Source organism: Taudactylus pleione, unplaced genomic scaffold (assembly GCF_031769625.1).
Source record: "Taudactylus pleione unplaced genomic scaffold, aTauple2 ptg000070l, whole genome shotgun sequence".
NCBI classification, from domain to species: domain Eukaryota; kingdom Metazoa; phylum Chordata; class Amphibia; order Anura; family Myobatrachidae; genus Taudactylus; species Taudactylus pleione.
The window spans coordinates 9,779,434-9,795,649 of NW_028284472.1; the positions used below are offsets into that span (position 1 = coordinate 9,779,434).

Sequence of the window (16,216 nt, forward strand, 5' to 3'; positions counted from 1 at the left end):
CCCCTACCCAGCCCTCCCGGGGGGTGCCTAACCCTAACCCCCCCTTCCCCTACCCTAACTCTAACCCTCCCGGGGGGTGCCTAGCACTAAGTCCCCCCAGGGGTACCTAAACCTAACCCTTCCCCCCTACAGCTAGATGTTAAGACTCCCAACTTACCTTCGTTTGGTAAGCCGGATGTCGGGATTCCATAGTGGGGCTAATGATAGGCATCGGGATTTTGACGCCTATCTTTAGTCCCATGTCGGGATGTCAGGGGGGCGGGATAGCGCCCGCTGGTATCCTGGCTGCATCCCAGGATATGAGGAGTCACCTCAGATTTCCACACTCATCCTGTGGCCTAAATGAGTGCTATAGCCTTAGATGAACACTTTAGTTATGCATTATCTCATGTATAGTTCTCACTTTGTATTTCTGGGTATTTCATCATTAGCAGGAGGCCCCATCTCAGAGTGGTCGCTGTCGTTTCCATCCCAGCAGCAAATAGATCTGCCACCAGTGCAGTCAAGTTATCATTGTGGAAATACGTAGTTGATTCTGCTTTCCCCTGTGTATATTAAATAGTACATTTTTAAAAAGAGTATTGTTTTTAATAAATATATATGGACACCCTGATGACAAGGCCTGATTGGTCTTGAAACGTTGGTAATTAAAGTAATGCTTCTCACTTACCAAGTCCGTGGAGTGCCGCCTGTTGCTGTTTTTGACTGTCTCCGCATAGCTATATATATATTTATATATATATTTATAAATTATATATGTATACACAGTGTATATATACAGTCAGGTGCATAAATATTGGGACATTGACAGAATTTTCATATTTTGGCCTCTATTCACCACCACAATGGCTTTGAAATGAAACAAACAAGATGTGCTTTAACTGCAGACTTTCACATTTAATTAGAGGGTAATTACATCCAAATCAGGTGAATGGTGTAGGAATTACAACGGTTTCTATATGTGCCTCCCACTTTTTAAGGGGCCAAAAGTAATGGGACAAACTAAACAATCCTAAATCTAACTTTCACTTTTTAATACTTTGTTACAAATCCTTTGCAGGCAATTACAGCCTGGAGTCTGGAACGCATAGACATCACCAGACACTGGGTTTCATCCCTGGTGATGCTCTGCCAGACCTCTACTGCAAATGTCTTCAGTTCCTGCTTGTTCTTGGGGCATTTTCCCTCAGTTTTGTCTTCATCACGTGAAATGCATGCTCAATCGGATTCAGGTCAGGGGACTGACTTGGCTATTGCATAACATTCCACTTTTTAGCCTTAAAAAACTCTTGCTTTTGCAGTATGCTTCGGGTCATTGTCCATCTGCACTGTGAAGTGCCGTCCAATGAGTTCTGAAGCATTTGACTGAATATGAGCAAATAATATTGCCTGAAACACTTCAGAATTCATTCTGCTGCTTTTGTCAGCAGTCACATCATCAATAAATACAACTGAACCAGTTCAATTGGCAGCCATACATGCCCACGCCATGACACTACCACCACCATGCTTCACTGATGAGGTGGTATGCTTTGGATCATTAGCAGTTCCTTTCCTTCTCCATACTCTTCTCTTCCCATCACTCTGGTACAAGTTGATCTTTGTCTCATCTGTCCATAGGATGCTGTTTCAGAACTGTAATGGCTGTTTTAGATGTTGTTTGGCAAACTCTAATCAAGTCTTCCTTTTTTTGTGGCTCACCAATGGTTTACATCTTGTGATGAACCCTCTATATCCACTCTTGTGAAGTCTTCTCTTGATTGTTGACTTTGACACATATACACCTACCTCCTGGAAAGTGTTCTTGATTTGGCCAACTGTTGTGAAGGGGTTTTTCTTCACCAGGGAAATAATTCTTCTGTCATCCACCACAGTTGTTTTCTGTGGTCTTCCGGGTCTTTTGGTTTTGCTGAGCTCTCCAGTGCGTTCTTTCTTTTTAAGAATGTTCCAAACAGTTGATTTGGCCACACCTAATGTTTTAGCTATCTCTCTGATGGGTTTGTTTTGATTTTTCAGCCTAATGATGGCTTGCTTCACTGATAGTGACAGCTCTTTGGATCTCATATTGAGAGTCGACAGCAACTGATTCCAAATGCAAATGTCACACCTAGAATCAACTCCAGACCTTTTACCTGCTTAATTGATAATGAAATAAAGAGGGAATAGCCCACACCTGTCCATGAAATAACTTTTGAGTTGATAGTCCCATTACTTTTGGCCCCTTAAAAAGTGGGAGGCACATATTGAAACCGTTGTAATTCCTACACCGTTCACCTGATTTGGATGTAATTACCCTCAAATTAAATGTGAAAACCTGCAGTTAAAGCACATCTTGTTTGTTTCATTTCAAAGCCATTGTGGTGGTGAATAGAGGCCAAAATATGAAAATTCTGTCAATGTCCCAATATTTATGCACCTGACTGTATATCACCGAAGTTTATAACCGGAAAACACATTCATTTCAAACTTTGAATCACATTGCAAATGTGTCCCCAGAAAAAGAATGTAAAATAACATGCACAAAAGATGTTTCACATAAAATGGCTGACACACATGTTAGTATTCTACTACAATAACTTTAAAATTGTTATCAGCAGCAGACAGAAAACTACAAGATACAGATTTTAAAGTAACCACTTCATTTCGAATTCACCATTCAGACCACCTGGCTGTAAGGTTTTTAATTTGTGAATCCATTTCATTTCGGTACGTGCTAAAACAGCCTTAAGATCTCCCTGTCTCCAATTTTTTTCAACTTGTTCAATTATTTTAAAACTCATTATATAATTTATTGAACAGTTATGGTTAGATTTAAAATGAGATGCCATGCAGTGTTTTTCAACCCCTGTACGAATATCCGTAGGTGTTCGCCCATACGTGTTTTAAAAGAGCGACTGGTTCTCCCGACATACTGTTTATTGCAACTGCATTTTATCGGAAAAATAACATTACTGCTGTTACACGTTAAAAATGTATTTATTTTATATATTTTATTTTTTTTTGTAATTGTTGAACTAAATTTATCAATTGTTACCTTCTCTACTGTGGCGATATTTACAACCAATACACAAACCAGAGCGAAAAAAAACATTAGTATTAATTCTAACACCTGTTCTTTTTAAAGGGGAAGATACACTTTTAACCAAATAATCATTTAGATTTGGAGCCCTTTTGTATATAACTATGGGTTTTTCCGGGAGTTTAATCTTTAAGCTAGGATCAGCTTTCAAAGCTGTCAAATGTTTTTTTTTTTTTTTTAATGGATTCTAATTTCTTATATTCCTTATTAAAGGTAGTCACAAGTGAAATAGAGAAATCCTTCTCTATTTTGAAGGGTTTTGTCCCAATATTTATGCACCTGACTGTGTATATATATATATATATATTGATCAAAATGAGGTTAGTACAACACCATGAGGTTAATTGTATATATCTTTCTTCTGTAATAGTCATATGCCAAAATGGAATTCCTATAAATTCTGAAAATGGTTGTTGAGGAGTGGCTCAACATTGGAATTGCTTCAGATACTCACACTATATTATTTATTTGATATTATTTGATTGGGTGTCATCACAACTTATTTCACTAGGAGGTGCCTTTTGGTTTTCTTTTTTCACATACAGAATGTCACAGCAAGGTCTTAGGAGTTGGACAGCCGCTCTTAATTTAGAAGAGCTGAAGTTCACAAGTACAAGATCTGCTAAAGGAAAGTTCATACTGAATTTACATATGATTTTAGGGCACAAACTATGTTTATTTTGCAGCCATCTCTGCATTTTCAATGACTTTATAATTTTCCCAACATACTGAAGTATGCATGCTAAGATGTATATCACATACGCAGTATCACAAATCCATCATGGGTTATATTTCTTTTTTTTTTCTTACATTATACATTATTATGTTTTATTAGTTGTAAATCTACAGAAGTTCATGAATTTATTGATGGCTTTTTAATATTGTATTGTACCTGTTTTTTAAACACTATTTAAACAAAATGCTACTTTACCTATAGTAAAAGGTTTCAAATCAGAATGCTGTTATAAGATAGAAAAAAATGTATTCACTTTGTTTGCATGAAGAGACATGTATAAATTTACAAACAAACGCTGCTGTTCTATCAGCTATTATCACACTGAATCTTAAATATCAATAATATATACCCTCCCAATTGTTTGATATGTAAATATGCATCTTGTTTTAGATATATTGGATACCCCATTTCTTCAAAATCTTTCATTAACATTAATAATTGTCTATTAAAGATATCCTTTAAAAAAAAATGCCTTCTTAATTTTTTCAGTAAGCTCTGGGTATATTGTGGACCTGTTATAATTATTATTTTAAAATAAAATATTTCTAGAAACAACCCATTTTTTTTATTAGAAAAGAACAATATGACTGCTCTTTGTTGAGAGAGTGACAGCCAGAAAGGTAATTTTTAAGATATTACAGTATTTATTAATAAATATACAGATCTTTATATATTACCTTCAATACTGTATACAAAGCACTTTACTGAGAATACTTTGATCATTCACATTTTCCCTGTCCAAGAGAAGCTTACAATCTATATTCCCTACTACAAACACTTTCCATCTGAGCACTTGCAGGGGTGCCACGGGTTGGTGGTCCTAGATACAATCACATTTTTTATGGTCCATATGATTGGCAAGACCTGTTCTGGTGGCTGCCAAACATAACATGTGCTAAGACAGAATCATAACCCTGTCTGTTGCCACATAACTGAACCTAAGACCACATAACTGAACCTAAGAATGACATCTAAGCACAAATGACCTAATTTAATATTTTTTGCAGAATTTCTCAATAAGAAACTTTTGGACCACAGGTACCATGAAAAAATGCTGATGCTCTAGGGTGCCATGATTCAAGAAAGTTTGGAACCACTGGTCTAGGGTCAATAGAACCACAGCTCTAGGGTCAATATATCATCTCCGTACATCTGTTTAGCCACGCCCATGCTACCTTTCAGTCACTGCCCAAAAATTAGCCATACTGCACATTTCTGCTACCATTTATCAAACTTTGTACTGTGAAAAACATCAGGATGAATGCCGTGGTGCGACTAAGTGCAGATGACAAACATTGCTCCAATGCTTTTTACTTTGCTGCTGCATCTTACACAGAATCAAACCCTTTGAGAACACAACTTGTAATCTTTAGCAATGCATATTTCAGGTACATTCTTTGCTCTACAACATTGCATTTCATTAATCCATTTTTTGGGCTTCTTAAGCTTTCTGTTTTTCCTTATTACCTTCAATTCTTTCTCATGTAACTACAGTGGTTTCGTTTTGTTCGTAATGCTTCAATACTTATCCAAGATAATTCAAATTGTCCATAAATGCATGGTTGTTTTGCAGCTTCTCCACTAACACATTTTTATTGAAAATTAAGTAATATGTTGCTATGTTTCAGCAATTGTAAAGACCCTCTCGTTTGTATAGTTCATTAGGTACATTATATTTTCTACCAGGCCCAGCAGCCTTTCAGGTTATTATTCTACCACTTGCAAAATAAATAATCTTTTATCATATATAAAAATTGTTACATCATATTGTACATAACATATCATAAGCGCAGTAGTCCGACAATACACATTTCTCTGTTAACGTGGACGTTAATGCCCTTTCCTTTGAAACATAGCTATTGGTCTACTTGATCTAAATGAATGCAGTCAGAATCCCAGCTGATGGGATGCCGACGGTCTTAATACCCGTGCCGGAATTCTGACAGCAGTCAGGATCCTGACTCCAGAATACCGACCGGTGGCATCCAGAAGATAAGTATCGGGGGTTAGGGAGCAGGTTAGGGTGCGGGGTTAGGCACTAGAGGGAAGGTTGGGGTTAGGCACTAAGGGGGGAGGGTTAGGTTTAGGGTGTGGGGAGGGGGAGGTTAGGTTTAAGCACCGGGAAGGAAGGTCTAGGGTTAGTGGTAGGGGAACTTACCTTTCACTGTTGGGATTGTGACTGTCGGGATTCCACTGTCTGTACTGTATGCTGACAGCCAGCATCCATACAGCCAGGATCCCATACCCAACCCGATTTACAGTATATACAATGGACAATTATTATTATTATATTTATTTACAAGGATTCTGCAGGACTGTACAGGCTATATAGACAGTAACAGTAAAATGTGAAAGATCGTTGGTACAGTGATGCATAGCTGGACAATACAGGGCATTAAAATTGACAAACTAGGATGTTAGTGCACAAGAGAACAAGAGTTGGGGACTCACAGTTTCTTGATAGGCAAGTGGAAGTGAGTCATTGGAAGGAAAATCAAATCAGCAGTCAATGAACGTGTACCCATCAAAGGGTAAGCAGAGTCACTAAAAGGGACAAGGAAACAAGGATAGTGTTGGGGAGGAACATGAGAAAGGAGGGCCCTGCTCATGAGAGCATACATGCTAAGGGAATTGGGAGAACAGTTGGAGGGTGAAATGGATAGAAGTGATGGATAGGGAGGAGAGAAGAGAGCCAATTAGGAGGAGGGAAAATTTGAAGCTAGCAAGATTGGGAGAAAGTCTGACTTATCCTTTTATCAGAGTTACAGTACCATACTTAAAATGACATACCTTGCTCATATAACATTTTCAGTAAAAATAGATACTAGATAAGTAGCCTTCATAGAGTGTTTCACTTAGGACATTCCACCAGAAACTGAAACTTTGGTTTAGTGTGGATTAGCCAGCAATTTAGAATGTTTTACCACTGACCAATAAAAATAGACCACTGCCAGGTTACTCATTTATGGACTGAAATGTAATGCAAGGACCCAAAGGGAAAAATAAACCATATACAGTAAAATAAACCATGTACAGTATTATTGCAGCTGTGTGTTGGCATGTGTTTGGTCACTTCTGGTATAATTTGTAAGGAGGTAAAAAGAAGTCAAAAACTTTCCTGCAACCCAATTTTATATAAATAATATCAACAGAAAAATGCAGGGTTCTATTCTATTGCTATAAATTTGGAATCAATTTTACACAAATCTATCAGAAACTAAAAGGCTTATGTTACTATTTTAGGGATATATATTATATAGTAAACACACACTAAAAACTATTCAATGGATGCATTAATGCTTTTACATACATTTATTATTATGGGTAAATGAATGGTCAATGATAAGATGTTTTTGTACCTCTAGCTGCTTAGCCAGGAAGACATCAATCAGATTCTTCTGGTCATTTACATCCAGCTCTTTCTTCTGTTTTGTAAATGTTGCTGTTATAAAGTTCTGAAACATTTTAATGTTTTCAAACAATTTCTTGTGACCTCCCGGGAGCCAGTCCATCACAGAGGGGAAAATATTGTACAGCTTTAAAAGAAAAAGACATTTAAAAATAAATCTGAAAACTATACTGATCTTTTTAACAATCATTATTATTATTGACATGTATATATACTGTGTAGGGCCATCATATTCATTAGTTTGGGACCAAACACAGTGATAAAATAAGACTAAATACTAACAAACAGACAGACAGACAGAGAAGGAAGAAGTCTCTGCTTGCAAGATTACAATCTACAGTACAGGAAAATAGAAGTTTGATACATGAACTCAAGTACCACATGTTGTATATTAGACAAGCCAGATAGCAATGGGAAGAGAGCTTATTGGGGCTATCAATTCAGCCATACAGTAACTCCAAGAAACTCTTTTGAGTACTGATTATAGACAGAGGATTGATTATAGAAAGAGAATACATGTAAGTTTTGTGTGAACTGTTTTAATCAGGTGACAAAAGGGTAGAATTAGCAGAGTGGTTAAGACGTTTGGTGAGGAATTTGATAAGCAATGTGTAGAGGTACAGTATATTTTCAAGTAATGGAGGCTAGAAGAACATGTTGCCTGTGGAAAGGAATTTCACAGAGTGGGTTCAGCCTCGAAAATTCTGTAAACAGTAACAGGAACAGATAATGAATGTGGTTTATCCAAGAGCGGTGGGTTTGGACTGGGACATATTTGGATTCAAGAGATGAAATGTATTTTGGTGCAATATTGTTAATAGTCTTGTATGTTAGTAGTTTCAGCAAAATAGAGGCAGTCTGTACAGGGAATGACAGAGCAGAGGAGTAGTAGAATAATATTTAAGAGGAAAGACTATCTAACTGCTACATTCAAAACAAATTGTACAGTAGATGTGAATGATTGGTTAAAGGAGGCCAGTAAGGAGGCAATTATAATGGTTAATATGGGTGATACATGAATTCTTCTTTTTTGCAGTGTCTTGTATCTTTTGAAAATTGTTTCTTTTGTAGGTGTATGTATCAGAATTTGGATGCAAATTGGATGTAAAGAAAGAAAAAACTTTTGAGTCAAAGACAGCACCAAGGCAAGGAAGTGCATGACTTATTGCCATAAATTCATTAACATTGTTCTAACAGCATCAAGTAGTATAGAAGTAAAATAAACCATGAAGAGGCAACATACAGTATTTTTCAAAAATACAACATAAAATAACTATACATTGCAAGTAAGATAGTAATGCTGACACTGATGAAATGTCGATTTGATTAGAATGTCAACAATAAGTCACCGGTGGACTAGTGGTGACTTACCTGGTACTGAGGGTACAGCAGATCCAACTATGTTTTGTGGGCCCAGCAGTCATCTGATGATAATTTATGATGGATCCAGTGACACTTGCAGCAGTAAGTATCCCTAAATCCCCTATTGCCTAACCTTCTCTCTCATAGTCTATCCTTAACATCCCATTCACAGCCTAATCCTAACCCTCCCCTTCACAGCCTAATCCAAACCCTCCCCTTCACAGCCTAATCCTAACCTCCACTTCATAGCCTAATCTTAACCTCCCTTTTCCAGCCTAATCTTAATCCCCCCTTCCCAGCCTAATCATAACCTCCCCTTCACAGTCTAATCCTAACCTCCCCTTCACATCCTAATCCTAACCACCTCCCCTCCACACCCTAATAATACCCTCCACATCCCAGCCTAATCCTAACCTCCCCTTCCCTGCTTAATCCAAACCTACCCTTCCCAGCCTAATCCTAACCTCCCCTTCCCAGCGTAATCTTATCCACCACCCCTCCACACCCTTTTCTTAAAATCCCCTTCTCAGCCTAATCCTAACCTCCCCTTCCCAGCCTAATCCTAATCTCCCCTTCCCAGCCTAATCCTAATCTCCCCTTCCCAGCCTAATCCTAACCTCCCCTTCACAGCCTAATCTTAACCACCTCTGCTTTACACCCTAATCCTAACCTCCCCATCCAAGCCTAATCCTAACCTCTCCATCCCAGCCTAATCCTAATCTCCCCTTCCCAGCCTAATCCTAACATCCCCTTCACAGCATAATCCTAACCACCTCCCCTTCCCAGCCTAATCCTAACCTCCCCTTCCCAGCCTAATCCTAACCACCTCCCCTTCCCAGTCTAATCCTAAACTCCCCTTCCCAGCCTAGTCCTAACCTCCCCTTTACAGTGTAACCCTAACCTACCCTTCACAGCCTAATCCTAACCTACCCTTCCTAGCCTAATCCTAACCTACCCTTCCCAGCCTTATTTTAATCTCCCCTTCCCAGTCTAATCCTAACCTCCCCTTCACAGCATATTCCTAACCACCTCCCCTCCACACCCTAATCCTAAACTCCCCTTCCCAGTCTAATCCTAACCTCCCCTTCCCAGTTTAATCCTTACCTCAATTTCCCATCCTAAACCTAACCTCTCCTTCCCAGCCTAATCCTAATCTCCCCTTCCCAGCCTAGTCCTAACCTCCCCTTCATGGTGTAATCCTAACCTACCCGTCACAGCCTAATCCTAACCTCCCCTTCCCAGCCTAATCCTAACCTCCTCTTCCAATCTAATCCTAATCTACCCTTCATAGCCTAATCTTAACCTCCCCTTCCCAGCCTAATCTTAACCTCCCCTTCCCAGTCTAATCTTAACTTCCCCTTCACAGTCTAATCCTAACCTCCCCTTCAGAGCCTAATCCTAAACACCTCCCCTTCCCAGCCTAATCCTAACCTCCCCTTCCCAGCCTAATCCTAACCTCCCCTTCCCAGCCTCATCCTAATCTCTCCTTCCCAGCCTAATCCTAACCTCCCCTTCACAGCCTAATCCTAACCACCTCCCCTTCACAGGGTATTCTTAACCTCCTTTTCACAGCCTAATCCTAACCTCCCCTTCCCAGGCTAATCCTAACCTCGCCTTCCCAGCCTAAACCTAAACTTCCACTGCCAGTCGGTGCAGAATGCCAGCATTTCACAGGTTGACATTGTAAACATATTGACATTCTGCACATGTCCACGTTTTAACTGTCAACATTATTAATGCCAACATTGTAAATGTTGAAATATTGACTACATCCCTCTTCTATAACTCCTTATTGAAGCAATCATCATATTAAGTATGAGAAGGGAAGTTTAGAACAAATGAGAGCAAAGAGATGGGGAGGTTATGGAGAAACCTCTTGAGTGGTGAACCAGGAAAGAAAGGTGGAGAAAATGGATTATAATAGCAGGAAAGTATGTACAGAAGAATTAGGGTATATTTATTTGCAATTCATTGCAACTATATACCAGTGATGTAGATATTTATATACATTCGCTATATTGTAAACCCAGATAAATTTGGCAACCACTGACCAATGGTCCATCCAGTCTTGCACTTCCAGCTCCTAACCCACTCTACAGTATGAAAGTACATGTGACTGGCACCAGGTTCCCTATGAGATCTAGTGATAGATCCAGATGTGCAGCCAGTAACAATAGGAGCTTTTCAACAGAACCCCCTAGAAGAAGTATTTAGAAATGGGGGGTGGTTCCGCCATTTTCTTTGATCTTTTTAAAAATTTTAGAGCCTCTTTATAGTGTTCTCATTTTTAATTGGAGATATATGAAAAAGATAAAGAAACAACAATATCATGTGATAACATACAGGAGTGGGGTTCTCATAGGATACAAGTATATACTCACCCTTTTTTGGTGATTGGTAGATGTTGGAATCAAATTACACTGTGGTCCTATGGTGGTTGCAGAATGCAATGTAGAACCCATCAATGTTGTCATGGAATCATTCCAGATTAATGTATGTTAATGGGGGAAACGCATATGACATGCCTCCATACCGCAACATATATACTCTTTTACTTTTATGATTTTTAAATTGGTGCTATTAAACCACACCATAATAAAATAATAATTTTTTGGTAACTCTATTTTGCAATAGCATCTTTACATCTTTTTTGGATCCAAGGAATATAATTACGTTTCACAAACTCATCATCTATAAATTTAACACTGACGGACATCGGGGTTTGTAAAATTAATGTCCAAGGCTCATTCTACTTCCCATTCAAGGTGATTTTATTACAATTCTTTGCAGAAGCTTGTATTTGAGTTACTGATTTGAATTATGGAGGCATGTCATACAGTATGTGTTTCCCCCAATAACATACATTAATCCGGAGTGACTCAGCAACAACATTGACGGGTTCTATGTTGCATTCTGTAACCACCATAGGACCACAGTGTAATTTAAGTCCAACATCTACCTATCACTGAAAAAGGGTCAGTGTACACTTGTATCCTATAAGAACCCCACTCCTGTACGTTATCAGACAATAATGTTGTTTCATCATCTTATTCATATATCTCCAATTAAAAATGAGAACACTATCAAGAGGTTCTTACATTTTAAAAAAGATTAAAGAAAGCACTGGAACCACCCCCCATTTCTAAATACCACTCTACAGTATGTCAGCTTCCAATTTGTGCCCATGAGTAAATATGATTTAGTTGGTTTTCATGAGAATTAAGTGATTATGGGAAGAAAGTAGGCCTCTGGGCCCAGGGCTGAGAAAACAAAGCTTTTGAAATGAGACAAGAGGCTCATTAGAGAGTCTGGTATTGCAATTTGGAAGAAATTATGAATCTGGAGGAACTAGAGAAAATAGGAGGTTAATAGTTTATCATGAAGAACAGAGAAGGTAGAAATAGTTCCTCTAAGTAACAAATTGTTAAGAAACCACACACTGGAGTAAATCCAATGGGTTGGTATTTGGGAGAAAATCTAGTTTATACCATAAGAAGGAGGCAGGTGCTAGGTTATAACTATTATTTTACTAACACCAAATAGTGAATGACAGGTTAATTATTGGGTGGAGTTGAGCTCCAGGTGGTCAATATATGTGAGGGGACCAAAGGATGTTATATGTGAAGGAAGCTGAAAGAAAGGTAGACAAGGTGCACAACTGATGCACTAACTGAGCCAAATAGAAACATCTTTTAAGGTTGGGGTCCTCAAGTCCTCCAGCCAAAGTGAGCTCCAAGTGAGTTGTAAATTATACCCTTGGTCTTTTATTGTATCAAATGAAAGCTTAAAATTGTTTATATAGGTTATTAAAAATGCTTTGGTAGGACATCAATTGCAGGAGCCTGGAACAGGGACTATACAAATTTTAACTGAAATGACACAACCTATATAAGATACTAGCTATCTGACCCCAAGTAGTGAGGCCTGATTTATCAATAGCTACAGTAGGAAAGGGGGCAACTTTGCCTGAAATAAGGAGGCTGGAATATTGATAACATATATACTGAGGTATTTGATTGTATAGTGATGCCATTGAAATTTAAAATTAGGTTGCTGTATTTTCTTGGCAGAAGGAGAAAGAGAGAATTCCTACAACTCCATTTTATCCAGGTTCATTTTAACATTTGTAAAGGGGAATTAATAAATGTAGTTCATTAAAGACATTCATGAGTTAAGTCATAGTCTTAGAGATTAAAGTAAATATTTCCATCAGCTTAGGGAGTAAGTTTACTGTATGGTGCCCAGAGCTAATGGCTTAATAGTGAGGGCAAAGATCATGGGTGACACTGGACAAACTTGACAAGTGCCATTTTTTAAGTCAAAAAGTAAGTGGAAGGTATCAAATCCATTGGCAAGTAGCAATGCAGAAGATATATGATATAGTTCTAGCATCCTGGTCAAGAATTCTCCATTAAAGGCATAAGCCTCAAGATCCTTTGCCACAAAGGACCAGTCACTGTAATCAAAGGCCTTTTCTGCATCCAGAACCATAAGTAGTGAGGGGGATTGGATTGAGTTAATATTATGTACAGTATAAGGAAAACCACCCTACTTTTGTTGCCAATGGGCTGGTGTCCAGGAATGAAGCCTACATTACTTTATCTAGATGGATCAATTGAGGGAGACACATGTTGGGTTTATTGGTCAAGAGCTTGACCAGAATCCAGAATGCATTTCTTATTGTTTCTGGCAGCCATAATGTAGTAAAGGCGGCATTATGATAGAACAAGGGGAAGCCAAGTAATAGGAGAGCTGGTGATTGTTCCCAATGGGGAAGATAAGGATATTTTTGAGAGATTGAGTTACAAGACTCCCACAACAAGTGGCATAGAGAAAATGAGGGTTGTATCTGTGTTCCAAGATACTCCAATCTCTAACAGCTGTCTGTAACTTTGTCAAGATTTGCAATCAGTTGAGATTGCATGATGTGGGTTGATTAAAAAAAACAACCACCTGGTCTGTCCACAAAAATGATTACACTCCCCAGTATATCTCCCATTCACTTTTTTTTAGATTCTGCCACCATTTAAGGTTATTTCAGTAGCTACTCACTCCAGTAGACAGCCTTAAATCCTCCCAACAACTACAATTAAGTCCCAGATATCATTTACCAAAAAATAACTTATAATATACTGTATGTATGATAAGATATTGTATTTAGCATAAATAACCCAAATCAGGTGAAATGGATCTGTAAAGAATCAAACATACCAATCTAATTAAAATAGAGTTTACTATGAGAAGAGTACTCATAATGCTTAAAATATATACAAAACAATTCATAACAACATTATTTGCCTAACATAAAGCAAATTATTTTCTTATAACTAAAATGGAAAAATTTATAGAACAGTCTCACTTAAATGAATCTGTTTGTGGGGAGACACAAGAAGATGGAATAATTCCCAATGTCAAATTGGCACATAAAAATTGTACAAATTCCAGAGTTCTAAATTATATTTTATGCCTATGTGGGCTGTCACACAGACTCTCTTCTTCTGGCTCACTGGCTTATGTTGATGCTAATGAGGTTTAATGGGATTTTGTCCAGAACATGCTTAAACCAAATGTCTGTAGTGATGAAAAAGTTAAAACACATTATATCTTTGTATTTCAAATTGTAATGGACTCTGAGATGCACACACCCATTTTTATAGTATATATTTCTAAAACAGCTGAAGAGTAACAGAAACTTGATGTATTATACCAGCTACATTAAACTGTTTAATATTATGGATCAAGATTGTTATGGAATATTGGTATTTTTTTGTTAAATATAGTATCTTACTGAAGCTTTGCAATTGCATGCAACATTTCCTGATATAAATATCATTGTCTCTGTGGTGTGGTAAATATACTGTATGTAAACAAGGCCAGTGCTAGGGTGTTCATCGCCCCCTTGCAAACTATAAATTTGCACCCTCCCACCCATTTTTAAAAATGACAGGGCATCCCAAAGGTGCACTGCAAAAAAGGGGCATGGTCTCAAAAGGAAGGGGCATGGCCACACAATAGTATCCCAATTCAAATAATGCCACACAGTAGCACAATCTTATTCACATTAAACTGCTTGCATTGCCCCTGATTCACATTACACCACATAGTAGTGTCCCTTATTCATGTTATGACACACAGTAGTGGCCCTTATTTACATTATGTCACACAGTAGTGCCCCTTATTGACATTAAGCCACACAGTATTGCCCCTTATACAAATAATGCCACAGAAGTAGTGCCCCTTACACATATGCTCACAGAAGCAGCGACCCTTACACATAATGACATACAGCTCTGTACTTTCCTGAAACCTCTGCACTTGCACCCACCACTGTCCCAATGGCTCCTTGCACTTGGACCATGATGTCATGTATGTAAGGAGACATCTCTCCTTACATACACTGCAGGAGCCAGAAGGCAGAGCTCAAGAGAGAGCTTCAGTATCTGGCTGAAGGAGGGAGCAGCTGGGTGCGCACTGGTATCAAAATCTCAGTGGTGCCCGAAAAATGGAGAAGGTGGCTCATCTCCAGCTCAATGCCTCCCTGCTGCACAGAGCCAGCTTTCCGCATGATGCCTGCCTTGCATGTAAGCATGAATTGTTGTCTGTTCATATAGTAAATATGAATATGGGGGATATACATCAAACCATTATTTACAGTGATACAAAATGTCTTTGTGAGTGGTTGATTTTCGTTATTAAATATCAAACTGTATTTGCATTGGAATTAGCCCATACCTTTCATTAATGTTACATACTGTATATGATTAATTTCTAAATACATCAACTCTTTGTAAGGGAGAAGTGTTTAGAAGAGAAAAGAAAACAATTCTGAAATAGCAATCTAAAAATGACTTACCCTGATCATAGGGCTTCCCAGGAGTCTGATATTTTCATTAATTGAACTCATGAGTTTCAGTAAGGTTGGGTCATCATACTCAAATCTCTGACTAAGTAGTATAGACACAATTATGTTGGCTACAGCAGCATTCATGATAGTCAAGTTATCAAAGGGTTTTCCTAGAAACATAAAAAAATTTGCAACATTTTCTGAAAACCAGCAATATTGGATTGAAAATTAAATGACAACAAGCAATAGTCTAAAGGTGCGTACACACTAGATGATACTTTGCACGATTCACCCGATTTTGACGCGTCCGAATGACAAATCGTGTAAAATATGTCCAAATCGTGAGTATCCACTCACAATCACGATGCCGATGTGCGTACCCATGGATCATAAATTGTATCTTCAGATCTTACCTACAGCAGGCAAGATATGCCAATCTTGTACATGATGCACTGGAAATCATTAAGGATGCACGATAGATAGTAGTTCAGATTGGACACTTTTAAAATACCAAATCATGTCCTGGAGTTAAAGGGAAGCTGCCAGGGAGAGTTCAAGGGAAATCGATCACAATATTGCATTGTGAGCACATTGTCTAGTGGGTAGGCACACAAATGCAGGTTTGACAAGAAATAAAGTGAAACATTTTGGAGGAAGCCAATCAGTTTATGAAGGGCATGCTGAATAAAAAATTTTTTCGGGATTCAGAAGTCATTTGTTGGGTGCACTTAAGTACACAGAATTTATTACTATTTTAAAGGCTGTTATCAACAGGTGACATTGCAT

The 16,216-nt window shown here is 38.2% G+C and overlaps 1 protein-coding gene across 1 annotated transcript in view; it reads right to left on the reverse strand.

The window, feature by feature from the left end:
- LOC148533760 (cytochrome P450 2C5-like) overlaps nt 1-16,216 on the reverse strand; it is a 56,531-nt gene that overhangs the window by 11,279 nt on the left and 29,036 nt on the right. The window contains exons 5-7 of the mRNA XM_088467247.1: nt 15,440-15,600; nt 7,175-7,351; nt 404-545 (exon numbers count right to left, since the gene is read on the reverse strand). Of these exons, the coding sequence (XP_088323373.1) occupies nt 404-545; nt 7,175-7,351; nt 15,440-15,600 (480 nt within the window). The remainder of the gene's footprint in view (nt 1-403; nt 546-7,174; nt 7,352-15,439; nt 15,601-16,216) is intronic.